The following is a 27819-nucleotide window of genomic DNA, read 5'->3' on the forward strand; positions in this document are numbered from 1 at the left end:
CTGGGTAATTTGGATGAACAACTTGATAATATGAAACTGAAATGTAATTTGGCTAACAGCAAAATAACTGAACAACAGACAACAAAAAAAGACTGGAACAGATTCATGGAAATGGTAAGCAGTGACTCACAGGGATCAAAGTTTAAAGAAGATGAACCCCAAGGAATGTGATAATGCTTTTTAAAGAAAATGTATTACACACAGAGGAGGAGACAGATTATGAGGATGGACAACTGGCAACAAGGCAGGAGACTGAAAAAGCTGTATCAAAAACTTACAGTTAAATGAAGTTAAAAGAAGGTACAGATCTAGCAATGAAAAAGGATAAACAGTAATTTGAATTATGAGCAACTACCTGAGCTATTATAGTGACCTAATTAATTAGGGACATAAGCAGTACTAGAGAACCCAAGGAATAAACAAGCAAAGATGGGCCAGAATTACTCTGTTTGTCTCTATCTAATTTTAATCATAAGATATGGCAAGTATAATGAGAAGGCAAATAAACAGTGCATCACCCTCACTGTGTCAACCCAATCTCATTCCTTCCCCTAACTATTTAACTCACTTTTTGGTTAAGATGGAAGGAACAAGTGATACGCCACCTTTTTACAGCTTTGTGATAGTTACCTTCATGTCACTCTCAAAAACAAGAAGATATGATGCAACATTACTATACAATATTTTTAGTTCTTTATAGTTTGTTACTAGTCTTCAGTGTCTCCAGAAATTTCATCAATGTCTGCCATCAGGAAGTATTTTATTCTGTAATCTGTACTGGTAGCTACAATATAGCATAGAAGTGAAACATACTACAAATTTGTGTAGAATACTTAGAGCGTGAGGACAGTGCAAACACCTTGGAAACAGAATTCAGAATATTTTGGTCATGAGGGAAAAGTGCCTAAAATGCTAATATTACACCTTTTTATTATCAGTTAAGTACTACACTTGATGAAGAACACTCAAATGCACAACTACAAAATGGAGTACCTCAGGCCAGGCAATAGTATTGCAGAAGTCAGCCCTGGAAGCTGAAGTGAGTTACGTGAACAGAATTTGCAATAAAAGCAAATTTATTTTGCAGATGTATCATCTGAAGGGTAATAAGCAACATAAGGGAATTAAGTTCTGCTATTCAGTGTTGATAAGGTTCTTCCTCAAGTGTTGCATCCTGGGTTAGATACTAACGGACAGTCTACAGAAAGTCTACAATGAAAGTTGGCAAAACTGATACAAATGCCAGGAAACGTTGAAATAATTTGCTAATCAAGATATATTAATCTTCAAAAAAGTTTAATCTTAAAAACAGAGGTCACACCAGATTCCCTGTGTCCATTTCAAGAGGAACTGTAAGTAGACGGCCCTCTGTAGAAAGGACAATTCCATTTAAATACTGGGAAAATCTTCCACCTGTGATCACATGTGCACTACAGAAAAACCGCAGAAACGCCTGGATAAGCTCAACCTGTGGTGTTTTCAAGAACAATTCAACATCCATGTCACAGAAAGGTTCAGGATAAACAATCCTATCTCAAAGGAAAATAACAGACTACACAGGATTTTTCTGAGAGCCTCTTCCAAGCCCACAACTTTTTCAAGTAAAGCACACGGACAATATGCAAGTGAGACCATGTGAGACAAATAAATATTTGAAAGATGGCAAATCTGAAAGATGTCTCTTAGGACTTACTTTAGCTCCAACACTGCAACTTCCCGTACTCCCAGTGCTGCCACTTACTACTCCGGTAAATCTTGCCTCTAACAATTCTTGTCTTCTTGGGTCCAGGCTATGAAGCTCATCCATTGCTCCTACAAAAGGTATATAAATTCATCATTATTTTCTAATATTTACAGTGGACTATTTTACAAAAGCCAGACATACCACTGGCCTATGCAAAGAAAGGATTTATATCCTCAACTTGGCAATGACTCACCATCTGTTACCTAATAACCAATGCACTCAATTAATTACAGAAAATTTGTGGAAAGTTCTGTCTATTAGAATAGCCTTGTCAATTCTGGTGAAAACTAGAACCTGTTGGAGGCGTGTAAGAGACACAGAGTCTGCAGTATGCAATACGCCAACCAGGCAATTATTTATAGATTAAAAACTAGCTGACGGGAGCAAAATATTTTCCAGCATAAAACCTCCCAATTTTGCAATGCATCCTGCAATGCTCTTGTTTTCCATATATTTAAATGGGTTAGACTATCAGTGTCTAAGATCAACAAGTAGGAATCATAGGAAAAAAGGGAAAATCAGAAGGCAGATCACAGCCCTCACACATGTGAGGGAATGCAGTGTTATATGGAGGCTCGAAGAGCAGAGAAGGAAGGAGCAGGATCAGCAATAAAAAAAAAGAGCCAAGAGTAACAGAGACCCTTGTGCAGGTGGCGGCTTTGACACAGCCCTGCTAGATGGGGTGGAGCAGCTCTGCTGAAATCCGCAGGGAAGTAAGGTGGAAGGAAATGGAGGAACAAAAGGAGTTTCTGATGAGCTCAGCCTACATGAGTAGGCTGCAACATGATGTGCAGCTTTCTAATTTGTATTTAAATCACTTACGGCTGTTTAATGAGTCTGAAAGATGATCTAGATAAATAGTCTTCCGTATTTACACCAACTGCATTCTTTGGTTTTATCTTTTTAAATACTTGAACATTCAGCCTATCTTCAATGGGAAACATTTCAGTTGCTTTATTTTAAATAAGATACTTAATGTCAAAGTCTTTATGCACTATTTTAATAGTATATCCCTCAAGTACCACATGGTGATATAGCCTCAATTTTTTCAACTAAGACATAACAGGTTGGTGCTTTTCAGTCCCGCAGGACACACAGCAGTTCAGAAAGGAATGGTGCTATGAAGAAAGGCCTTTAGAATTCTGTTTTCATGAGTTAAAGTGCTACTATGAACCTCTACCCATCAGCTAAACATTCACAAACAAGGCATCAATGTAGCTTTTTCCTCACTAAGTCACAAGATGCTTTCTTATACGGCTCTGGGGTATCTCAAAACCTTCAAGAACAAGACAGATCTCCCGGTAACAGACATTTTGGCCACTCCTGGCCATGCAGCCAAGCCCGTCCCTGTATGGAGAGCACTGATTCTATTGGGCTAATTCAACTTGCCCTTGTTCCTGTGGGAAGACAGATGATGGTGAGTGTGCTGTCAGTGCTCCTTTACCACAGTGCCTGGTAACAGACTTCCTCTGAGGGAAGAAAACCACACCAAGACAAAAACAGTCAGTAGGGAGACAATCAGGAAGTGTGTTGGTGGCAGAGTCTTCTTTTGAAAAATCAAACCACAAATGGCAGGTTGAGGATACCACATTTTGTTTCTAGACATGGGGAGCTTACCCAAACACAGCCATAAATGGAGCTGGAGGACTCTTTTCCAGCACTGCAGGGGAATTACACAGTTTGAAATTGCAGCTGGTTTATCTGCTTTTTAAATGCTGCTTCTGAACTTGCCTAGTAAAAATTCCTCCAATTTCTACATACTTTAGACTGTAAACTCTCTGGATTAAAAACCGTTTTACTATGTGTATGCTGAGTGCAGAACAATCAGGAATCCTCTTTAAACTCTTGCTTCCTAAAATGTTCTTGGGTAGTGCTTTCAACAGTTCCTGGAACAAATTTTACACTTCTCATACACACAAAAATGGACTGTGCATTAAGGATGTACTTTTTTTTAAGCAGATGTGTACAGCATACCTTTTCTAGTATATATGTGATGTATACCTTAATGGGAAAGCATTACTCTGAAAATGCATATGAAATTAATCACACCAGATTTTTCAGGCAAGTTTAAATCATCATTATTTTGCTCCGTAACAGTAAAAGTGTTTTAAATGTATGTCACACTGAAAGAAAAAAATTTTGTTTACTAAAGTAAACCATATAACGAAGAGATCTAGCAATATTTTGATTTATGAGCCTATTTGATAGTCACCACCTGCAGAAGTTCAGACCTTACTTAAAAGTACTGATGTAACTCCAGGAATTACAAAACTTGTGTACATTACAGAAACAGATACTACCATACCTTATATTGTTTATTTTATGAAATATGGGAAAGCAATAATCCCTGTGGATTGCTAAGGTTCATGTGAAGTACTGCAGGGTAAAATTGCTACTGCAAGTCTCATGTTTTGTGCCTTAACTCCCATGCACTGAATAGATCAGCCCCCGGCGATAACTCACTGGTCAGAACGGTGATGTAGAGGCAGAAGGGCAATCCACAGCACACACGAAATACAACCCCTTCCCCCCCGCCCCGAGATTTTGGAGCCTACACATACTAATGAATGCACTGTATTCTCTTCACTATTTCTGCCAAGTGGGGTTTTTGCTGTTATGTTTGGGGGTTTATTTTGTTTTGGTTTTTGCCAGTGTTACATATCCAGAAGCAAAGACCAACACATACTCTGCCATCTTTGTGATCTGATGTGAAAGACAAGACAGAAAAGCTGGATTTAAACCACCTCTGAACAGAGAGAAGATCCCAGGAAGAATCCCAGAACTACCATCCTCATTCATGCTGTAATTTAAAATTATGCCCAGACACAACAGCTGTTTTTTCAAAAACAAGGAGTTCTGTACAAATCCTTCAGTTCTCAGCACGAGTTATCTACTTTTAAAGGAACTGTCAGCTTTAGGAACTTCATCTAAGGGATAAAAAATTTTTCTTATTTTATAGAAATTATATATTATACACATAAATGACATAATTTTTTAAACACCAGACTATAAATTCTCCTGCTCACAAAATGTCTTGCTTCCCAGAAAACCAACATAACTTACAGTTTAGAAAATACATTCAGACTCCTTATGTGAACCCACTCCATTCCTACACCTGAACACCAACTCACTAAACTCAAAGGACACACACTCACATCACACAGGTACTTATGGCATTATTTACCAGGATGCTGAAGGAAAGACAGGTATTGTTACCACCCACTGCCATTCAAACTTCTCCTGTCTGCCAAAGTGCACACCTGGAAGATTAACTGAAATTCACAGGAGAGCCCTAAAAACACTACTCTTCTTGACTTCTTGCAACCACTAGATTTTTGAATGCTTCATCTAACAGTTTGGGTTTGTTCTTAAGTTATCAACACTTTCTGGCTGTTGTACTTCGGGGGAGTGGTGCTATCCTCCATATTCATTTATCAGAACCATATGCAGCCTTTCCTCTAAAAACTAATATAAAATACACAGTATCTTGTCCTGAAAGGGACACTTTTAGCAAGAACTTCTCTGAAAACTCCAAATTCCTCTGAGATTTTGTTAAGCAATAGGGTATGTCAAAAGCCAAAGGTATAAATCAGAGAAGCAATCAGCAAACTTTTTCATGGCATTTGGTACAATCAATTATACTGAACTCTGCCTTAGCAAAACAGAGATGTCAGGATTCAGGGGATTCTCCTTGGCAGTCTGAATTTTTCAGAACCAGGGACCAGAAAATAATCAAGTCCAACTACACTTGTACCCCAAAGCCCCACACCCCCGAACAGACAAATACTTGCAAACGATCCACTTACTTAAACAAATACTTGCTCATACCTCAGTAAAATCGACAAGGAAAAAAGTTTAGCAGAGGTGCAACCCAGTCTTCACCTTCTGAAACTGCATCTTGGGCAATATTCTTGTACTATGATCTCTACCTTGAACACTACTAGACTATACAGGTCAGCACTGCAGATCCAAACACAAAAGCTTGACAGATCACACATTTTTCTTTTACACTAAATATGGAATCAAGCTCCACAACTCAATGCTTATCTTTGACTCTCTTATTACCCTGAACTGACTCTTGTTATCTGGCAATCAATTACAGCTTAGAGATGAAGAAAGATCTACAGCTTCAGACATGGTCAGCTTTCTACAATGAAGATAAAGTTCAGTATGGAGAGGCAAGATTCTCCTTAGAACAACGCTCCAGATTAGACTGAGGGCCCCTTCTCCTGAATTCAAGGCCAGCACAAACCACCTTTCACTTAAGCAGAAGCCATACTGGTTAGGTCTGGTTTCTTTAACACATTTATATGCATATAGCTTTTAATGCCAAAGCAAAATACTTCAGCACAGACCTGTCTGTTGAACAGAAACAGACAGTTCAACAACAGCCCAAATGTAAATTGAATTTCCTGATGTGCTCCTAGCAGGCACTCAGATTTTATGGTAACACACACAGTATGAAAGTTATGCCCAAGACATTTTTAGGAACACTTCATAATATTGCCACAATGTAGTCTCCTCACTGACAGCAGGACCTTTACATCAGTAAATTCTAACTAATATCCATCTAAAAAGGTGAAGGGTGAGAAAAGAAATGGTTGGGGGTGGGAGTACACATTTCTAATAGTAGGGAAAGCAGCCTGTAAAGCAGTTTTTTTTTTTTTAATCAAAATTCCATTACAGGTATCAAACCAGACTTTAAGCTTAGTAACCATTCATTCCAAGTACAGAAATCACTGGATAACAGCACTGCACTGCAATCCTTAAAGTCCTTAAGTAACTGTTTATTTCAGTTTGGAATATTCTAAATATGCATTTATCTCATTATGTTGATGCTCTAATAATTTAATTTCATAACAATTGAGTATGACAGCAGCTGCCATTCTAGAGTGCATGTTTATCAGCAGGTAAAAGGAAAGCTTTAACGTACCAAATGCAAAACAGACTACAGAAAATTACTACAACCAGATTTTTAAGTCCTTAAGCAGTCTCTTAAAAAAGAGGCCACACAACTACTTTTCTTCAGTGACCAACATGAAGATGCATCTTGTCACTGCATGCATATGTATTTCCTTTTAATTAAGCTATACTCTTTGTTTTTATTTGGGAAATAAAAAACCTGCCCAGACCAAAACCAAATTATGCACTCAACTTCATTCTTCCTTATCTTTCTGAAACTGTGGACTTTATTGCAGAACCAATCAGAAAGGACTTTTTCATTTCCAGGAAAATAAGGTAATGAAGCCAATTTTTTTGTCTCCAAGAAAACAAACTACTATGTAGTTAGGTAAACACTAGCAAGTCACCATCACGTTTATCCAAGTCTCCTCTAGACTATATTTGCTTCAGTATCTTGTAAAGTCAATGAAGAAAAAGTGACCCAGAACAAGTTGTCAGTGAAGCGACAGTGAGAGCACTAAAACACAAGTCTAATCAAGTGAAAAAGCACAACAAACCAAAATACATTACCTCATCAAACTGTATGGAGTGAATGGAAATCCTGACTTGTAAATTGGAACAAATGACACCTGCTCCATTTAAAATAGAACACTTGAGCTGTGCAATTGGGAAATTAATAAAAAAAACAAACCAAAACAAACCCACAAAGTTGACCCTGTGCTGCTAAAACATGTCTTGAATAGTCTCTCTTCCATAGTGTTTTGGGAATCACAGCAAACAGAACTGGAAAGCCTTGAAAACAGCCAGTGTCTGAGAAAACAAGTTCAGATGCTGGTATGATGGCATAAAGCCAAGCAGTTTTAATTTGAGAAGAGTTCAATTTCAAGATAACAGCAAGAACACAGCCCATCCTTAACAGAAGGCTCTGAAGTGCATCACAGTCTGAGGCCACAGTCATTCAGTGCTGCGGCCTCAGAACACAAGAGGGTCCCACTCGACCAGTATCAGCAGCCAGTAGGGCACAGCAAGAGACAATCTCTGAGACTGAAAGTAAAACAAACAAAAAAAAAAACCCAACATGATATTTATGTCCTAACAATACCTACATAGCCTAGAGGACATCACTTACCAGGGTCTCCAGGTTTCAGCTCTTCCAAAACACTGAAGTAACAGCTACAAGTTACCCGTAACAAAGTTTAACCTGGAAATTTAGAAATGCTTAAAATCACTGACTTTCCAATAAACAGGATTAACTTCTTTTACAGAGGACTACATAGCTGCAACCTGCACACAACAGGTAACATGACAAAATTCGGGTAGTACATTCAAGCTGAAAACCTTCACTGTAGCTGAAGCAAACAGGGGCAGTTGAACAGTAAAAACATATCCTCAGGTTCAAGTGGAACTACCTGTTTGAAAAGATCCTGAGATGAAAATCCTAATGAGAGAGAGAGACAAGCTAAGCCCATGGTCAGGGAAGAACAGAATCCATTTAATGAATCAAGAGTCATTTTAAAGTACAATGAAAATGCAACATTTCTCAGCACCTGAGAACACACTGAAGCAAGTAACACAGCAGACACTTCTGTTTCCTAACAAGGACACCTCCTACCACTGCTAAGGTGCCCAGGTGACCTTCGCATGCTTTTCTTATTAATCTAAAGAGAGTTTTTGTTCCACAAAAAACTCTAAAAATGAGGATGACTGTGTCCAAAAGAACAGGCAGAGGAAGGTGAGCAAACAAAAGGTGACTACTGCTGGCAGGAGGCTGAAGAGTAAAAGAAAGGAGTGGAAAAAAGCTGGATAATTAGCAGATAGATCAGGCTTTTGTCTACATAAAACCTGTGGGATAAAAAAATCTAATTAGCAAATTTTGGCCTAAAAAAGCACAACTATGGTAAATCTAACAAAGTATAAGAAAAAAAGGTTTCCTATGAACAAAAAAAGACAGCTGTTTTTGTCAAATATTATAAATTTATATCTGTTGGTTACAGTTTTGTACTTTCTGGATGCAAACCTGTTAAAATACAAAGCAGAGAATACAAGGTTTTTCTGACAGGGAGAGAGAAACCCCCCAAAACAGTAATTTCTGACCAATTTTCCATGAGCTAAAGAGTTGACAAGAAAGGGCATTTGGGATAGGTTGTTGGGTTACTTAGACTCTATAATTGAAAATTAATTCTTCTGGCGCTGAAGGAACAGGAAAACATTCCGTGTCCCATCTCGCCCCAAGATATAGCAATCTATTTCCTCTTAGAAGTCTTTTTAAAATGACTGTAGCTCACTTTTTAAAATGCTGTTTGAACATTGTTTATTTCACTGTTCCCAACAGTTCAGCAGTCCAGAAATTTGATTTAAAACAAAGAAAACTTTGGCTGCTGGATAGATAAGTAATTTTCCTACAAATCATTCTACAACAAAAATCAATTCTTTAATGTTTAAAACAATGTAATGATCTTTAGACTTCATGTCAGTGCTGCCAGTTTTTGCATTTCAATTTTCTGGCCAACAGTCTGGAAAAGAAAAGTGAAAAAGAAAAGAGAAATATGCTCCTGAGGGAAGCTCTGCTAACACCTTTAAGAAAGACTTACAAAGAAAGTGCTTGGGCCAACTCCAGATCAGCCAGGAGACACTTGTGGGTAACAATTTAAGAATGTTCAATTCTCCCTGCCCTCATCAGATGGCTGTAGGAAGCAGAGGCAGAGATGAATTTACAAGTTGCCTACCAATGCCTTGATTTGGCCACAAACCAACACCACACACTCTTGTAAGTGTGTATAAGCCACTCAGAATGGTTCATTCAGAGCTCAGGGAGTGACTCCTACAACACAGAGGACAACAGCACCCCAGAGTTTATTCTATTGCAACTGGGACCAAACCAGGCATACAACTATGTCCGAGGCAATCCAGTGATTTCTCATTTCTGACTAGACCCTCTACCAACCCTACTCACTGAAGTACAGCTGAATTGCCTGAAAGCCACACATGGCTAAAGAGCAATGCATGGGCCTCCTGAAGCATTTCTGAGTGACAGCATTTCCCCTGTGCATTGCATACCAGGAACTGCATTTTCCTTCAACACCACAGACAAGAATTGCACAGGTGTAAACACAAATCGCTGGAGGTGCAGCACAGTTTCCAAGAAAGACAATGCACACGCACTAATATAGGCAACAGAAAGGAAAAAAAAAAAAAGAAACAACTGACTGAACATCTTTAAAAATTACATTCCAAACCAAAAAAATGCTAACATGCACTTCTATGACAGCTTTAAAGACTGAAGTCTGTTTAACAATCTTTGCAAACTGACACACTCTGTCTCATTTCAATCTTCAAGATTATTACTCAGAAAGTAAGTCAACATTTAGTTTTATTTGGCATGTGAAACCATATAATAGGTCAGTTTTTACCCAAATTTTTCTTTATGCTAGCTTTTCCTGAAGGAATTCTTCACCAATCGAATTTTTCTCATCTTGCCCCAGAAATTATTATGCCATTATTTTTGCAGGATGGGGAGGGTTTCATACTGATGATAGGACATGGCAAGCATGGAATAATTAATAACGAGAAGATATGATACAGCACAAAACATTCAACACAGCATCCACCCATCCATTTCCCAAACTTTTACTATAACTCCATGTGCACTGTGTACAGGAAGCGTTAGCATAGCAAGGACTGCTATGAGCAACAGAACCACGACAAGGTCCTTCCTGAGTCTGTTGGACAATGTTTAATGTGATGAATGAAGGGAATGAAGGGAAAAAGGACAACTGAAAGAACATGCAGTAGATTTACATCTGTATTTGGTATTGGTGAGGCTGTACCTTGAGTACTGTGTTCAGTTCTGGGCCCCTCACTTTAAAAAGGGCACTGAGGTGCTGGAGCATGTCCAGCAATGGGCAACAGGGTTCATGAAAAGTCTAGAAAACATGTCTTATGAGGAGCAGCTGAGGGATCTGGGTTTGTTTAGTCTGGAGAAGAGGAGGCTCGGGGGGACCTCATTGCTGTCTGCCTGAAAAGAAGGTTGTAGTGAGGTGGGGGCAGTCACTTTGACTTGCATGCAGTGAGAGGACCAGAGTAAATAACCTGAAGCTGTGGCAGGGGAGATTCAGTTTAGATATGACATTTTTTTTTTCCCCTGTTAGGGTGGTCAGGCTTTGGAATAGGTTAACCAGGGAGGTGGCAGAGTCTCCCTGGAGGCATTTCAGAGGTGCCTGGATCTGAGTGATATGATTTAGGGGTTACCGTGGTAGTGCTGGGTGGATGGTTGGACTGGATGATCTTGAAAGTCTCTCCTAACCTTGATGATTCTATGATTCTATAGTGCCAGTATCTTGAATCTGCTTATGTCTTTTCAACATCACCAACTTCCACCATTTAACAGCAAACTGTCAGAGCCAGAGTGTTTAAAAGAAGCAAATAGGTTTGTTAACATAATCCTCACTGACCATTTTGCACTTTTCAAGGCTAAAGACAGTGATACCGGAAACCAGGTTTATTGACTAGTGGACTAGCACTGTCTAAAGTACTTCTCTAAGCATTTAGTCTATTTAGAACAAATAAATAGATAGTGAAGAACAAATGCATCTTCAGTAAAACTCATTTTTAATTACAGCATCTGATTTGAGCATCTGCTACAGCGATGGAATAATCAGAAATACAAAGCCCTCTTTTAAAGTGCTTTTAATAAAGTTTTGTCCTAGACAACTGTCAGTTTTGGCAGCAACTGGATGGCCAACTAACACATGTTTCTTGTCATCTCTGACCACTACAGTCTGTGCATGCATAAATGTGATACTAACCTCTGTAAAGTCTCCCAAAAAGCCTTAAACAATCATATCCAGGTTCCATGCAGCTTTCTTCCAGAAAGGGAAGATTCATTACACAGTTGTAAGGTCAAAGCCAGTAACTTTTCTTTCTTCACAGTTAAAAACAATGTTCTAGTTAAGGAAAAAAACAACAACAAATGCATTGTTTTATGACTGCATGCTACCAAGTTAGAAGAAAGGTTAAAAGAAAATATGATGGCACTCCTTCAGGTTGCCTTTGTTGATCAAAAGTAAAAAAGGCCCCTTGCTGGTGTCATACAGAGCAGTATCAGTGTTGATGTATTACACTCTACAACTCCTCCTACAATCAATAAACAAATACATAATACACAAACAAGTTTATGCCTACAATTGCCCCATAAGGTAAGAAAAGCCTATTTATATTTACAGAAAGTACCTATTGTCTTGGCCAAAGTTACACAAGACATCTGTGACAGAACACTAAAAGCCTGCCTGTCTACGTAGGAAACATCTGCCTCGAACACAACAGAGAGATAAAAACTAACAGCCTGGGATGCACAGATGCAGGTGATGTGCTGCCTGCATATCTCTACCAGCTTCCTCTTCATCCGTGTAGGGAAATCGGCAGCAATTACTGTTGCTTCCAGACAGCTCAGTAAAAGGTATCCAAACAGAAAGAGAGCAGCAGCATTTGCCCATTTCAGCTGCAAAGCCAGACACTCCCTGTCCCCCTGGGGAAGAGGCAGAGAGGGGGAGCAGCCCACGGCAAGTTCATGGGTCACTTGTTAGCGATGCAGACTAACAAGTCACAGGGTAACACCAGTTTTGTGATACTCTCAAACAGTGCATCCCACACTGAACAAAAGCTCCCTACATTCCATCCTTCCATTCATTTCCATGCTGAAAAGGACTAAAAGCCAGGAGCCATCCTGAAGAAGAAACATCTATGTAGAGACACACCAGAAAGTACAGCAAATTTCATTTGCTGCATTTGGTTTTAAGGACACAAACCAAAAGCTCTAAACAATTGAGCCCACGAAATGGCTGTTCTGCAAGAATTTAAAATGGCACAGGCCTTTTGCACGTATCAAAAACAAACAGTAGTTTCTGCTATCTGAGGAAGGAGTGTAAAGGAAGTTAAAAGCATAGGTCACCTATCAAGCAGGAAGAGAGCAACCAATGTCTCTTCCCACAGGGCTTTTGGTTCTCACCCTCACTCCTCAGAAAAAGTAAACTATGAAGGAAGAATTGTAAGTTGTGTAGCTCTTCCCCAAATAAATTATTTTGAAGTTACCCATAGGGTACAAAGGGAGGCTGAAAACTCAACAATTTCATAGAATGAATTTATCTTATTTTTCTGAGTTAGAATACCAGTCATTTAGTATTTGAAAGCAGTATTTGTGTCAATAGCATTGTGTTTCAATTGTTAATTTCCTGAACTTCCTAATCTCCTTACTTCTGTAGCTGCTACTTCCATTTCTCCCCAAGTGATCTTGAAAATTTCCCAAGCAGACAGCCCACTGACCCTCAAGGCAAGTGCTGAGCTCCCCAGAGCACTCATTTCATTGTGATCAACTAGAGCTTCAACTTCCATACTGTTTTAATATCAAACATGCAAAAAAGCTCATGACACCTCTAAGATTAAACTGGAACAGTAAATTCATCACTAACTGCAATGATAAGATTCATTAAATATTTTAGCTTTTTTAAAAAATCATTTTAAGAAAAAGATATTAACCTCAAATAACACCATCAACTTCCTCCTTTCAAAATACCTGTATGGCCCACTCAGCATAGAAACTACAAAAAACTGCAACAAAACTAACTTAGCTAAGAGATTTAGACTGCAGAATCACAAGATTCACCAGAAACCACCACACTACCAGACAGCTCATGCCATGGGGATCCTGCCCCTGCACTGGGCAGGCCATGTTCCCTGCAGGATGGCTCAGTTTTCTCTTGGAGGCACCTGCCTGAGTGGGGCTCAGAAATCAGGCAACAGTACAGCTACAAAGCCTGTTGATACCAACAGCACACATTGAATTCAGTTGCAACTTTGAGTACCGAACATTTTTAAAAATTCAGAACCCACCCAGTTCACACACAAAGAAACATCCTATGTAATCATCTGTCAAAAATTCAGTTTTAGTGTTGCTCAGCATTATCATTAAAGAAATTTGCATTACAGCCGTTTCTCCATCCAGCGTTCACCGCCTAATTTTAAACCAGCTTTCTTTTCTGCTATACTATCACTTTCATTCAAATTTTAGGAAAAAATCAGAAGGGATTCTCATTCCTTGCAACACAGTACTTTGCAAAGAACTGCCCATCTTGCTGGCTAAGCGAACCTCATGGAACAAAGTCTGCAATCATGTTAATAAAACTTTCTAACGTAAATGCAGTTAAAAGCCCTAAAGGGCAATTAGAAATTAAGAAAGTGTAGAGTTGTAAGTCTCTGATATTGCAAACTGAAAAACAAAATAATGTTTTCAGGTATATAGCCAATACATACTACAAGACTCCAGTAAAAATACTTAGGTGTAATTAACATCATCTACCACGTAGAAGCACCTGAACATTTATAGTACTTATTGCCCTTTTCTTCTTAAAGGATCATGGCCATTACTCTGCTTTCTGTGGACCACTCTAGACATAATTAAGCAAAAACAAGTGTGATTCAACCTCCTGTCTCCATGTGACAGAAAACAGAGAAGGATTTCTCAAAATAGCTCACATCAGAGACAAGGGGGGAGCATTTAATTCCTTGGATGGTTAAAGTGAGCTTCATGGAGCTACTCCCTGCAGCTGATTTGAGAGAAACAGAACAGACCGTGCTATAGGAGGCAACAGCACACCTTGCCAACAGCTGACAAATCGGACACACATCAAACATGACTGATCCACACTCCTGACTTTGGGTAACTACTGACCACATGGAAAATGTTTTAGAACTGAATACATCTATCACCAAACCTACGATGGACTTTATAATAGAGGACCCAGAACCAAACCAGGCTTACCTCCCTCAGTTCAAAAAAGCAAACAGTCCAAACGAGACAGTGCCTGTACAGTCAGACATGGTGAGGGCCCTGACAAGTCTCCAGGTGCATGGGGGTATCGATACATGCACCACCTGCCCACCCCAGCCCGCTGCTTTAGTGCGCTACCTCAGTGACAGAAACACTACTGAAATTTAAGCACTAGTCAAAGCAACTGAGTAAAAACACATCAGCAAGGAGGAAGTTTCACTAACAGCAGTTCCCTAGAAGAACACAAAGGCTGAGCTGGAGGCCGCCCGTCTTCCTTGCCGCGCTGTGCCCAGTGGGAGCCACTGGTGCCGGCAGTGCCAACACACACCAGGTGCCCGCAAAGGCAGCAGCCACGTCCCCTGCACTGCCACAGGAAACATGGACAAGTGATAAAGTCTACTCGTGGAAAAAACGTCTAAGTACCAAGTAGCAAATATCAACAACTGAGTACATCACGCAGGTTTTGGTGTAACTATTAAAATAAAGTCAGTTTAGTCTCTAATGAAACCCTTTACATCCCTAATAGCTGGTCACACTGGTAGTCATCCTAAACACTAATTCAATGCTTTCACATAAAAAAATACTGTTCTGCAAGTACTACATGTTAACATGATTATTTACCAAATGAGAACACTCCTACTAAAAATGCCTTATTTTTTCCAACGTAAACTCTTCTACTCACTATCTTTGGATCCTTGATACAACAAACTCAATAGATTCAATGACTTAATGGATGTAACAAATTCTTTTTGTTATAACCTGTCTTGATTTAAACCTAAAAAGCATAAGGAATTTCCATTATTAAAGACTGACAAAATATTAACAAAATCTGGTTTTCCCCCAAAATTTGGACAATTTGACCCAACAATCTTAAAACTCTGTTTCAGAATTTTGCCACCTGAGATAAACCAACATTTCTCTGCAGTCTTTCCAGACACAGGCACCTGTGGTTGCAAACTCCTAACTGCACGAAGCACTCACCCCTGCTGTCAGCACTGCAGTGGGTGAGCTCCTGCCTGGTGATGTGCAGTGGGATATGGGAGGAGGTTCCTGGGCACACCTTTGCACAAACGTGACAACAAGTGCACCCTCCAGCTGAGCGTGGGAGGTCAAACATCCAGAAGGTTCCTGCTCCTACCACATTGATCCACTCCCTTTATCTACAACTGCCCTCTCTCCAGCAATATCAACAGCAAGCGCAAATGGAAGCTGAGCACTGTTCAGAGAAGCACAGGGAAAGCAGAGGAGCAGGACGAGACTGGGGGTCACCTTCATGGCCCAACACCAGCCATGAAGGGAAACTGGTGGTGGCAGGAGGAACAGGCTGAGCCACCCAGTCTAGGACAGGGCACACACCCCATCAGAGACAGCAGGGATGGTGGCACACAGCCAAATCCTGAAACTTCTGAAAGTCACTGGTACTGCTGCCTCATTGCTTACTCTCATAGAAAGATGGGATTTCAAAGCCACAAGAATAACAAAAAAGTAAAAATAGAAGGTTCTTTCCTTTTTTTGTTTGTTTGTTTGTTTGAAGAAACTTGAAGGAAAAGATTTAAGGAAAACAGTAGGAAGGTGGTGTCAGACCCTGGCAGAGACTGGTGCCTCTTGTTTGCACTTCTCTAGAAGAAAAAAAAACAAGTGAAAGGCTCAGAGAGAACAACACGTTGTGATTTAGCCAGGAGAACAAATCAGGTCAACTTTCAATCACACGACCTGAGGTGTGTGGGGGAAACAAAAAAAACATTGCTATTAAGGTCATTTACTGGAAAATATTTCATTGTCATTGCTTCAGTGTATCATACCCAAACCATATGTTGCAAGTATAACAAATAGACCTAAAATACAAGAAATACAGTATTAATATATAGTCTAATACACAACTAGACTGCTGTGAATTCCACCTGTTTCTGTTCATCTGTTTAAATGCAAAGAGCAATACAAAAAGCTAAAACTCATTATATGGCAAAACTGCCATGATTAATCCAGCTGCCAAATTTTGTACCATCTACAATTGTCACCAGGTTTAACAAAAGTACAAATTTGAAAAAAAAGAAAAGTATGTAATAGGAAACAACAAAAATGTAGAACATTTTTACTAAAAAGTAGCTGAAACCTGTGTGTAGGCCTAGCTTGTTTAAGAGACTGCTATGGGGAATGGAGGGTCCAAACAGCAACACTGGTACTCCTAATGACAACACAGCTCATCAAGACAACATTTTGTGTATATACAAACGTGTGTACATGCAGGACATGTAAAACTGCCTCTTCCCTAATTCTATCCACTTGCATGTTCTGGAACTGTAAGCATGTGTCAAGCAAACAGCTGAAATCACTTATGGATACAGAATACAAAATACCATCCAACACCATACCTGCCTTTCACAGTTTGAGTACTGGTGTAACTCCTCCTAGACATTATTTGTATTGCAATCATTTAATAATACAATTTAATTATAAAGAGGCAATATGTAATCTGATAAAATAAATAAGCAAGAAATTTAAAAAAAGCAATCACATACAGAGGCAACAACATGCACAGGAAAAGTACTTTTAAATATAATTTAAAAATTTTAAACCTGCATCTTTAGGGACTATTTTTAGTTGAATCCTACGATAACTCTGAAATATTAAAATCCTACTCCTCATAATGACCCTTCATACTAAGAACAAAGGTACTATAACAACAATTGCTCTACATTATTCAAAGTTCAAGCTTGTAGAAAACTTAGAAGAGAGCCTCTTATCACAGTTCAGTACTGTGAATAAAACTACTGAAACTCAAATATGTATCAAAGACACAGCAACCACTCCCAAACAGCCACCAGTCAAACAATAAGTGACTTGCAAAAAACCCCACTAAAACTTTCAAAAAAACAAACACCTAAACAAAAACAATAGTAATACTGATAAAACTACTCTTTATAATCACCACTATTACAAAAAAAATTTAAGATAATCACACTCCCTAGATATCACCACTCTTGCACATTCTACTGATAAAAGTGAACATGTGTGGATTTTATTTTCAATTGCTTTATAATGAAAATACCAACTTATTAAAGGACATTACTTTTCTCATCATTTTTATTAGGAATAACCTAAGAAATAACAAAGGCTGTAACATCCCTGAGGACAAAGATAGGTAGAAAGAGAGTATAAGGGTACAGACACTGAAAAAATTGGCTAAAGTACAGCTGCAAAATTTAGGACAAAACTGTGAAACGTACGAGAACACATTAGGTAGAAAAAACAATATTTACCTGTTACAGCTATGCAGTGTACAGGCCTGATTAGTCGTAAGTCAAAGGAGTGAAAAAAAGAAGTATTACAAATCCTACTTGTAGCATCATCCGAATTTGTCTCATAGAACCAAGAGGCCAGTGAGTTCTGTGGTAGAGCACAGAAAGGGGAAATACCTCTACTGTTAAATCTACATAATCCCAAGCGCTTCAGAGACCCACAGAGTGAAGACCAGCATCTAAATTAAACTCTTTCAGACCTGCAGGACTTATAAAAAACAACTTATATATTTATGTGTAGCAATACTTTCCAACTTGTTGCCCTCAAGCTTACAGTTTTAAAGTTCTGTTACTTACCAAAAAACAACAATTTGCAATCCACCAAAAGCTACAGTTGTAACACATGGTGACTGAAGTATCTATCTGCTCCCAGCTCAACCTACAGCTACAAAATTAAATAGCTAAAAAGGTTGAGTGTATGTGACATCATTCAACAGATTTTTCTAAAAGCATCAGGATTTCCTGTTATTCTTTAAAAAAAAAAGTATTGTTTTCTTATTTTTCTCTTATAGGTAGAGCTCTATTAGAAATATGTATAAAGGGAATCCAGTACTCACCAACCCCCAAAGTAATTATGGTCAGGCTTTATTTCCTGTAAAAGGCACTCCGCAGTTTCTCCGCACCACCCTCATGTCTTAAAATCTCAAGTGGAGTGCTTTGTTCTTAAGGACATCATAAAGAAAGCACTGCGGCCTTTAAGTTTTCACCTACTTAGAACTGTGCAGATAAGATGAGGAGAGATACACTGCTGGATGCTCCTGCTGCCACCTCTCAGCAAGCAGAGGTGCTCCCAGGGAATACCAACCTCCTCTGTGACGTTCAGTTTCACATAAAAGCTCCAGTAAATTAACTTTCCCACTCCAAAGTGACCAGATTCCCGTCACAGCTGTGTAGCCACTCAACAACCCCTAGCTTTTCCCTCTAAATCCTTGGAGGACACTTGTCAGTCTCGGAGCCTCTCCACCGAAAGCTATTGAGCACAGGTAGGTAATTTTTCTTATTTGTGTATTTAAAAAATATGCTCCAGCATGAAATGCTTAAGCGAAGCTTGGAGCAATAAGAATCTACAGTGAGGTTTAAAGCTTATGATCTATTAAATTCATACAAGGGAAAAACACATCCCAACAATATAAACTTTAATGCTCTGCTGGCAGCCAAACCATTGCATCAGGGGAAGCCGCTGGTGAGCTGCCTGAATCAGTCCCAAAGCGCTTGATCAGCTTCCCCAACAACCACTTCTGCCATTTTCATTTGTGCAACCACTTCAACAGTTGGTTCACTCAACTGCTAAGGAGCAACTGACAACTCAGAACACAGGAAAGGCCCGGCTTTCTTCTCCAAACGATGAACAAGAAGGAATGGTGGTTGGATTTGATCTGTTAACTCAAAATCTTGCAAGGCGCAGTGACCAGAAACAAATGACTCATTTTACAAACTACAGACAATTCTACTTAATCTGGTTTAAATGCAAAACACATTTGGATATATTTGTTTCTTCTTATGTATGTAGCAGAATTAGGATTCCTTTTATTTAGCTAACAAAGTAAGTTAAAAGCTGTCTAAAGCATGGGGAATTATGCTTCTTAAACATTAGGAATCTAAGCTGCATAACTACTTAAATAAACGCGTACAGATGTGTATTCTCCCACCTAGCAAGAGGTATGATCAAATTAGACCGATTAGAATCAACTTTTCTTGAGGAAAAATAATTAAGCACAAATGAAAAATAAAATTAAAACCAATTATTTAATCAGGGTTTCCTGCTCACTGATTTAAGTCATGATTAAAATTAGTTATATAGTCACTCTGATTTCAGTCAGTCCCTCCAGCATGGACTGACCCCAAAGGCTTTGCAGAGTCCCAACCTTCCTCCAGTATCTTCAGTACGTCCCACATCACTTAGGACCTTCTGTTCCCTTCTTCTGGGACTAAGTTTGACTGAGGAATATTAAAGCTTACAAGCATTCATGCTCCTGCCACCTACCACAGCCTCACTAGGGAAAGGCTAGTTGCCAGGATTTTTCTGCTGGCATATCCCAGTGCTCTGCTCAGGAAAGAAAGAAAGGGGTAAGGCCTCCAGAGAGAAGGTGCCTGGGAAGGAAGCCGACCCTTCCTTCCTATCCCAAACATTGCATCTCAATAAGGATGTAGTCAAGACGATGGGAAATGTAGGACCCAAAACACCTTCTGATACTCACTAACACTTTCCTGCTGCTACCAAACTCAATCCTTAAGTACTGAACATAAAATGCAGTATTCGTTCTGTGTTATCTTCAGCACTGTTAAAAGTTTCCACTTGGCAGACTACCTGAAAACTGGATTGTATTATGGTAGCCAGCTTCTGTTTAACTGCTCTCACCGATCACAACTGAAGTACTGGCATTCTTAACAGAAACCCCAACCATTCTTCTTCCTCTACCCACCTTCATGTCCACTCAGTGCAATGTGGCAAACCAAATTTCCCTTTTCCTCTTATACAGCTGAAACACACCAAGCCAACAGAAAAAAGTTCATAAATACAAAGCTTTTCTTCCTCCCACTCATGTGCTTTTATGCTTTTTAGCTACAGTTTAGGAAATATTCTACTGCATAAACACAATTTAATAACTTCAACGTTTTTTCTTGTGTAAAAACCTCAGCAAGGAAGCAAAAAAATTACTATGGGAGTAAACTGGATTGGGAGCAAGTACTACTTCAAAACACAACCTTATTCCAAGAATACAAAAAGCATAAAGGATTATTTAAGCCTGTCATATTCCCATAATCTCAATTGCTAAGGTAGCAAAATTCCATAGAACTAACTTTCATCGTGATGCATACATATAAAGCAGTCTTTCTCAGGAGTCCCAATAGTATTTTGCAATCATTTAGGATTACCAGGCTCTAAGAAAACCCAAAGAAATGTCACGACTAAAGACTAATTGCAGACCACAGTTATTACTAATAAGCAAGTTTACTTCAGCTTGATTATGGAAAAAAATTACTTGCTGAAAGAAAATGCAAACAAGAAAGAAAACATATAGGGGGAAAAAAGAATGAGAGAAATAACAAGGGTTTTTTTTGAATGAAGATAATAATAAATAAATACAGCCTGTCCTTAAAGATATTGATTCTCTCTCCATTTAAAATGGAATAGGTTAATGGGAAATTCCATTCTGGGCAGCTTAAAACACAACTAAAAACAATCAGCCAAGTACTAATTTCCTCTGTTTGCTACAGCACTGCCTTTTCAAAAACCAGACTCAAACAAGGATCCATATTAAAAAATGTCATTTCTCATTTGGACATGGTACAAGATCTTGTACAAATGTGGCATAAGCCTCAGCTTACCCTGAGAAACACGTCTTCAAGGAAACTAGAAGCTAGAATTTCTGTGTATCACTAGCACAACAAGTCTCATACAACACCTGCTCATGCTACAGCCACCCTAAATAACCTCTTATGATTGCTTTGCTCATTCTGAATATAAACATACCATCATTTTTAAATTCAAAGTGTTCTCATTCTTTTCTGCTCCCATATAAACTGGCCAAATTCATAACATTTTCAATCTACAGTTCAATGACAAAAAACAACAAACTTAACTAAGAACTTACTGGTAAAGCAAATAAAGCAGCTGAGGTTTTATCCTATAAGCAAGCACCAGAAAACAGCAACCCTGATAGTTTTAATAAAATTCAGGTAGCATTCGTGTTTGTAGACTAATACATTGTTTCTAGCACAGGTGACACAACGTGCCATCCAGAAACATTTTCTAGACTGAAAACTTAAAAGAGGAAATAAACTGACAGACAACTACAGTCACATTTTAGGTAACAATAGATAATACACATTTATCAAGTTTTAGGGGGGAAAAGCTACCAACAAAATTTGCTATATGTACAACATTAGCTTTTCAAAGACTGTTAAATGCATGTCATGAGTTTATTTACTATTATATATTAATTTGGGTTCAAATTTGAAAAATGAAATTAGCATTCCTCTTGTGGTAATTCAAAGTTCTACTTGGCATTCTATTTTGCTTTCAGCAAAGTGTTGAAAGCCAAGACCACACACAAAAAATAATTCACAAAGCATTATGCTTGATTCCCAGACACTATGGCACTGCCCAGTGAGCCAACTGCACGCGGGGCTGCATCAAAAGGCCTGCAGGTTGAGGGAGGTGGTTCTGCCCCTCTGCTCCACTCTGGTGCGACCCCAGGTGGAGAGCTCTGTTCAGTAAAGGGGCCTCAACACTGGACCTACTGGAGAAGTCCAGAGGAGACCACAAAGACGAGGAGAGGGCTGGAGCACCTCTATTATGAAGACAGGCTGAGAGAGTTAGGATTGTTCAACCTGGAAAAGAAAAGGCTCCAGGGAGACCTCAGAACAGCCTTCCAGGAGCTAAAGCGGCCAACAAGAAAGCTGGGCAGTGATTTTTCACGAGGGCATGGAGGGACAGGACAAGGGACAATGACTTTAAACCGAGACTAGGTTTAGATCAGATATTAGGAAGAAATTATTCACTGCGAGCATGGTGAGATTCCAGAACAGGTTGACGTTCTGGTAGTTGCAACTGCCACATTCCTGAAGTATTCAAAGCCAGGCTGAATGGGGCTTTGAGCCCCCTGGTGTAGTGGAAGGTGTCCCTGCCCATGGCAGTGGGGTTGGAACAAGGTGACCTTTACAGTCCCTTCCAACCCAAACCAGTCTATGGAATCTCTTCTGACTCTGCCTTGTCAGCAATGGCCTAAACATTCTCCATTTACAAAACAGCACTTTCCAGTTAAGTGCTTTAGTGTTTTTAGTCACACACATAGGGCAGATAAAAGTCAAGAAGCTACAAAGAGGAAGTTCTATGACTGCACTTATGTGAGCTATGGCACAAGATTTAGCCACACTATCACACATACAATATGTAAAATAACACTGCATAACAGTCCTCCTAAATTCCTGATAGCATCTACTTGCAGGCTCTTGAATAAGTGACCACATATACCACACATAAGTTACGGACCTATAAAACAATTGACGGAACGACAGACATTCACAAGCTCTACTAAAATGCAAACAAGCGACAGTTCTTATACAATAAAAGTGTACAGATGCTATTGTATTCAAGTCCATCTCAGCCCTTTCATTTTAAAACCTTAAAACATAAATTCCAATCAATACAGCTAAGCCATGATCGCACTCTAAGTCAAGATACAGAAGATAACATCCAATATAAAATGCTGCAGCGCATTTTAAAAGATTTTTAAAATACTATTTTCTCTAATTTCACACTGTTTTCCAAGTAGTCTCATTTGATACTGACAAGCCATTGCAATTTCTTTTTTTCAAGTAACTCTGTGCAATGGTTATTTATGTCCGAGCTTTTTGCTTTTTCCTTATTACATAGTCAAAGAATATTTTTAGGACTTCCCAAATGAGGGTGCAGGGGGTTTCTGCTCTTAATAAACCAGAACCTTAAAATGCCCATATGAGACATGTGGGCTCTTGCGGAATCTTCACAGTGGATCTCAGGTGAGGTCAGATTAACCACAACACACGTGGTACACTCAGTGAAGGCCTGCACATCCAAAGGCAGTATGAACACAACTCTCACAAAAGCCAACCAAAGGGATTTGAACCCACAAACGAGAAGGCCAGGCTGGAGGACAACCTCTGCCCAAGTGCCAAGTGTATCTGTAAACACTACCCACTCTAAAGGGGCGCAGGCTCTGAGGCATTAGCAGCGACGCAGCTGATCCAGGATGGGCCAGCAGCCTCACACACTGCTCCAAAACTCATACCCTCCACTGACATCCCACGGTATCACAAGTTTAGAACTGATGACAGCACAGGCTCCTATAAACACGCAGCACAGAAAATACTGGTCACTTATTAGTTTGATCCAACATCATTCTTTCACATACATAACACAGGGTCTAAGAACATACTGACATGCTTTTATTTCAGGGCCTACTGCTTTCAGGCAAGATAGTTAATCATAAAATGGATATACATGAAGGAAGCTGTACTGGTAACATCCCAGGAGCATGAACACAAAACATAAGACCAAGCATGGCTGGCAGCTTATGATGATTTTCAAAGATAGTAAACCTAGTGAGGACACACAAGTAATGTGACCCAGGAACACTGTGCAAATACAGCACATTACAGTACCAAGCAAACACCAAGGTTTTGATTGCTCTGGAACCCCTGAATCTGTATTAGTGTAAATCACAGTACCCAGAAAAACCCAAGAGCATGAGCCACAGGAAAGAAAAAGAAAACTGTAAAAAGCACCATCATCACATTAAAAATCAGTTTCACAGAAAGAATTTTTCCTTGTCTAAACAGAGGTACTCATAGACCACCATTTTTTGTTAAAATAAATAGATATGGAATTTATGCTGCAATAATAATTTCAAGCTTGTATGGCAGGTATTTGAAATACATCCAGAAATATCCTACACATACACATTAAAGGCATGCATATTCATAACAAGAGTTTCAACAGCAAAGAAACCTACTCTCAGTAAACTTAAAACTATGAACTGTGATGGTGGTTGTCATTTTTCTGAGCCCTTCAGTTTCCCAGAGAAGATGAGCACAAAATGCCTGCCACTTTACTCAGCATCTTTAACATATACCACCCTAATTCCTTCCCAGGTATTTTCTGGAGCATTTCATGTCAGTCTACCTGCAGGAGTGTGTGCAAAAGTGACACAGAGTGATACAAGTCTGACAACTACTGGCGTGGAAAATGGAGAAACTGGACTGCGTTATACGTTTCCAGGACGTCGAATCCCTGTTACCACATCCTTCCACCGCCTATCAACCAAAAAAAAAAAACAACCAACAAAACCCAAAAAGCAAGCAAGCAAGCAAGCAAGTAGCTATAGAAGACCTAAAAATACAGACTCCCGGTCTTCGGTATTATTTCTCTTTAAAGTTAGCAAGTTTCCTGTTTGGACAATGACGTTTTGCAGATGCTGCAAGAAACGCTACATGCTATTCATTAAACTGGGGCAAATCAAGTAAATTATACAACTGCTCAGTATGCAAATATCTGTGCATAAAAGTTCTCCTCCGCCACTAACCGGTGTTCAGCAAGTAGCTATTTTAGCTAAAAGCGCCGAGCAATTCACTAGCTGTATAACTGCTACATCTTGTGGCAACACATTTCAGCACAAGGAGGAAAAGCAGACAATACCCGAAAGGGAACAGCGAAGGGACTTGTTTGCTCATAACCTTCATACAGATATTCCCTGCAAACACCCACAACACCCTGCTGTCGCTGTCGGTGTAACACAAGAGGGGAGGAGCAGGGGAGGGAGGAGAAAATTATTATCATCGAAGGCGTGATGGAGGACAGGAGAAAGTTGCAGTCATTCCGTGGCGGCCACAAGGCGCCCTGTCACTTCTGGCCGCAAAACCGGCCTCCCCCGAGGGCGACTTCCCCACGGAGACGAACCTCCGGTGTCGGCCCCTCTCTCCTTCCCACCTCCATGATGCCAAAAGTGCCCGACTCCCTCCAGCAACAACGGCCGCATCCTCGGGCGCAGCACTTCTACTCAGCCGCTGGCGGAGGGGAGCGTCTTTCGGGGAGGACGCGGCGAGCGGCCCCCGAGACGGGAGCGCGGCCGGCCCCGCTCCGCGGCCCGGCGCGGGGGGGAACAACGAGGCGCTGCCGATCGGGCGGGGACGGCGGGGCCGCGCTCGCCCAGCGCCCGAGGCTCCGCTCAGCGCCGCCGGGCCCAGCGCCGACCCCGCACCGCCGCCGGGGTACCGGCCTGCCCGCCGCCGCTCCCCGCCAGCCCGGGACCGGCCTCCGGCGGCGGCCACCGGGCCCCTCCCCGAGGGCCGGGCCCCCCGCGCGGCCCCGCGGCGCGCTCGTTACCTTCTTTGGGCGCCTTGCCGGGCGGCGCGCCGTGCAGCTGGGAGGCCGCCGCGGCCGCGGAGCAGCCCTGCAGGCTCGGTGGGGACGTGGAGAGCCGGGACCAAGATGGCGGCCCCTCCAAACTTCCACTGCTACTTTGGACACTCATCAAGCTACTTTCCTGGAGCTCGGCAGCCGCCGGGGGCGGCGGGGGAGGCGGCGCGGCGGGGGGACACCCAGCGCCGCGCTCATGGCCGGGGGGCCGGCCCGACACCGGCGAGAGGAGGCCGCCGGCAGGGAGCGAGCTCCGGAGGCAGGCGGGGCGCGGGAGAGACGGGGCGCGGGGCCAGCGCAACCTGCCCGCACCTCTGCACTGCGTCGCCGCCGCCGAGCAGCCGCCTGTGTCTGAGGCCAACCTTCCCCGCCGCTGCCGCCGGGGAGGGGAGGGGAGGGCGCAGGCGGGGAGGGGTCATGCGCAAACACGATCGTGAGCCGAGCGAGCGCCGCGCTCCGCCGGCGCCCAGCCGAGCCCCGCCGAGCCGGAGCCGCCCAGGGGCGGCGGGCGGGAGCGGTGCCCGCACCTGCCCCGGCCCCGCGCGGCCCCCGCTGCTGCCCCCGTTGCTGCCCCGGCCCGGCCCGCAGCCGCCCGCCGGCTGACCCCGCTCCCCGCGCGGTGCCTCCCCCCGGCCCGGCGCGCACCTTCCGCGCCGCGGGCAGCGCGGCGCTGGCCGCCACGGCCCGGCCGGCGCCGGCTCCGCTGCGTCCGCGGCGCTCCCCGCCGTCCGGCTTTCCTCGGCGGCGCGGTCCACCCGAACCCCCGCGCCGGCCGCCTTGCCTTCCCTCGCGCCCCGCCGCCACGGCCATGGTGGTGGCGGGGCGGGGCGGCGGGGGCGGGAGCGGCGGCGGGGCCGGGGCCGGTACGCGCGGCTGCCGGGGCCGGGGCGTCCGTACCGGGGCCGGGGCCGCGCCGCCCCGCACCACCTCGGCGTGCGGCCGCGCGGGGCCAGCCCAGCCCGCGGGTGCGGGCAGTGGGGGCGGCAGCAGCCGCGCTGAGCCGGTGCTTCCCGGCGCGGTCCAGGTGGACGTTGTTTCGGCAGCATCTCGGGCGGCTGTCAGGCGCCTGCCGCGTCTCAGTGTTTGTCTGTTCCCGGACAGGACGGTGTGGCGGCGGAGACTGGGGGTCCCGAGAGGAGCTGATGTCCCGAGGGAGAAGACTTCTCTCGCCAGCCTTCTGGAGCAGGAGCTCCCATCAATGAGGTCGGGCACGAGCCATGTGCCAGGCCCGCCACTGCTCACACGCCTCACCCACCAGGCTGGGGCTCCCAGCTGGGCACCAACCCCGACGTGGGCATCTTTCAAAACATTCCTCTCTGCCTTGAGTTAGAGACTAAAGTCAGAATTTAGCTGAAGGTAAACGCATCTTTCAGGTTTTCCTTCCTCAAACTAAGGTGATCTGCACGGAGATCGTGAGATATATGGAAAGTCAGCTCTGGAACAAAGTCTATTAATCTACCAGTGCAACTTAGGTGTAACAATAACTTCTGATTAGTTAAAAAAAATCATGTGTTGCAGATATATTGCATTTTGCATAGATGAAGAATACATTCATTAGCCAGGCATGGCACTCATTTTGTGGTTGCTGTGTGGAGACATCCTGGCCATCTACTAACCTACTTTCCCCTCTATTTGAGAATGACAGAAATAGATTACTAATGCTGGATTGCAGCTCTGTGCACAACACACATATTACTAATTCTGTCTCTTCCTTTTAAAGTGACATCTGTCAAATTATCTAAGATCTTCACCTCCCACAAGTATACAGCATAGCTGCAAGTTTCCTTGCAATTTGGTATTAACTTAAAGTGAAAATTATTTTGTTTACTTGCTAAACAAATCTGTTCCAGGACATATATTTAGTAACAGATATACAATTTTTTTTTTGTCAGAGAGAAGTGATTTGATATTTCAACCAAGACTTGTTTTTAAAGACTCGATTCTAAGGAAGACTTCTCAGACTTTACCTAAGCAAATTAGACCAGGAAATTGCCAGTACAAGGCCATGAAGTAAGACAGCGCTAGTTCACTCTGACTGCAATATTAATATTAGCAACTGGGATAGAATATTCTTGAAAGGTTAAAACAAAAACATACTCATAATCCCACAATCCATATAATAGCAAAGTGAGCATGCACCTCATTTCCTCAT

General features: G+C 41.8%; 1 protein-coding gene across 3 annotated transcripts in view; it reads right to left on the reverse strand.

Moving 5' to 3' along the window:
- TLK1 (tousled like kinase 1) overlaps positions 1-26497 on the reverse strand; it is a 69611-nt gene extending 43114 nt beyond the window's left edge. Inside the window, exons 1-2 of one of the 3 annotated variants that reach the window (XM_071562540.1) lie at positions 26313-26497; positions 1694-1812 (exon numbers count right to left, since the gene is read on the reverse strand). In XM_071562540.1, the coding sequence (XP_071418641.1) occupies positions 1694-1807 (114 nt within the window). In that variant the 5' untranslated portion in view covers positions 1808-1812; positions 26313-26497. Of the gene's footprint in view, positions 1-1693; positions 1813-25634; positions 26066-26312 lie in introns of those variants that run through there. The other 2 variants (XM_071562539.1, XM_071562538.1) reach the window with 2 other exon arrangements.
- Between the last annotated feature and the right edge of the window lie 1322 nt (positions 26498-27819).

The sequence above is a fragment of the Pithys albifrons genome, chromosome 8 (genome assembly GCF_047495875.1).
Source record: "Pithys albifrons albifrons isolate INPA30051 chromosome 8, PitAlb_v1, whole genome shotgun sequence".
In the NCBI taxonomy this organism is placed as follows: Eukaryota; Metazoa; Chordata; class Aves; order Passeriformes; family Thamnophilidae; genus Pithys; species Pithys albifrons.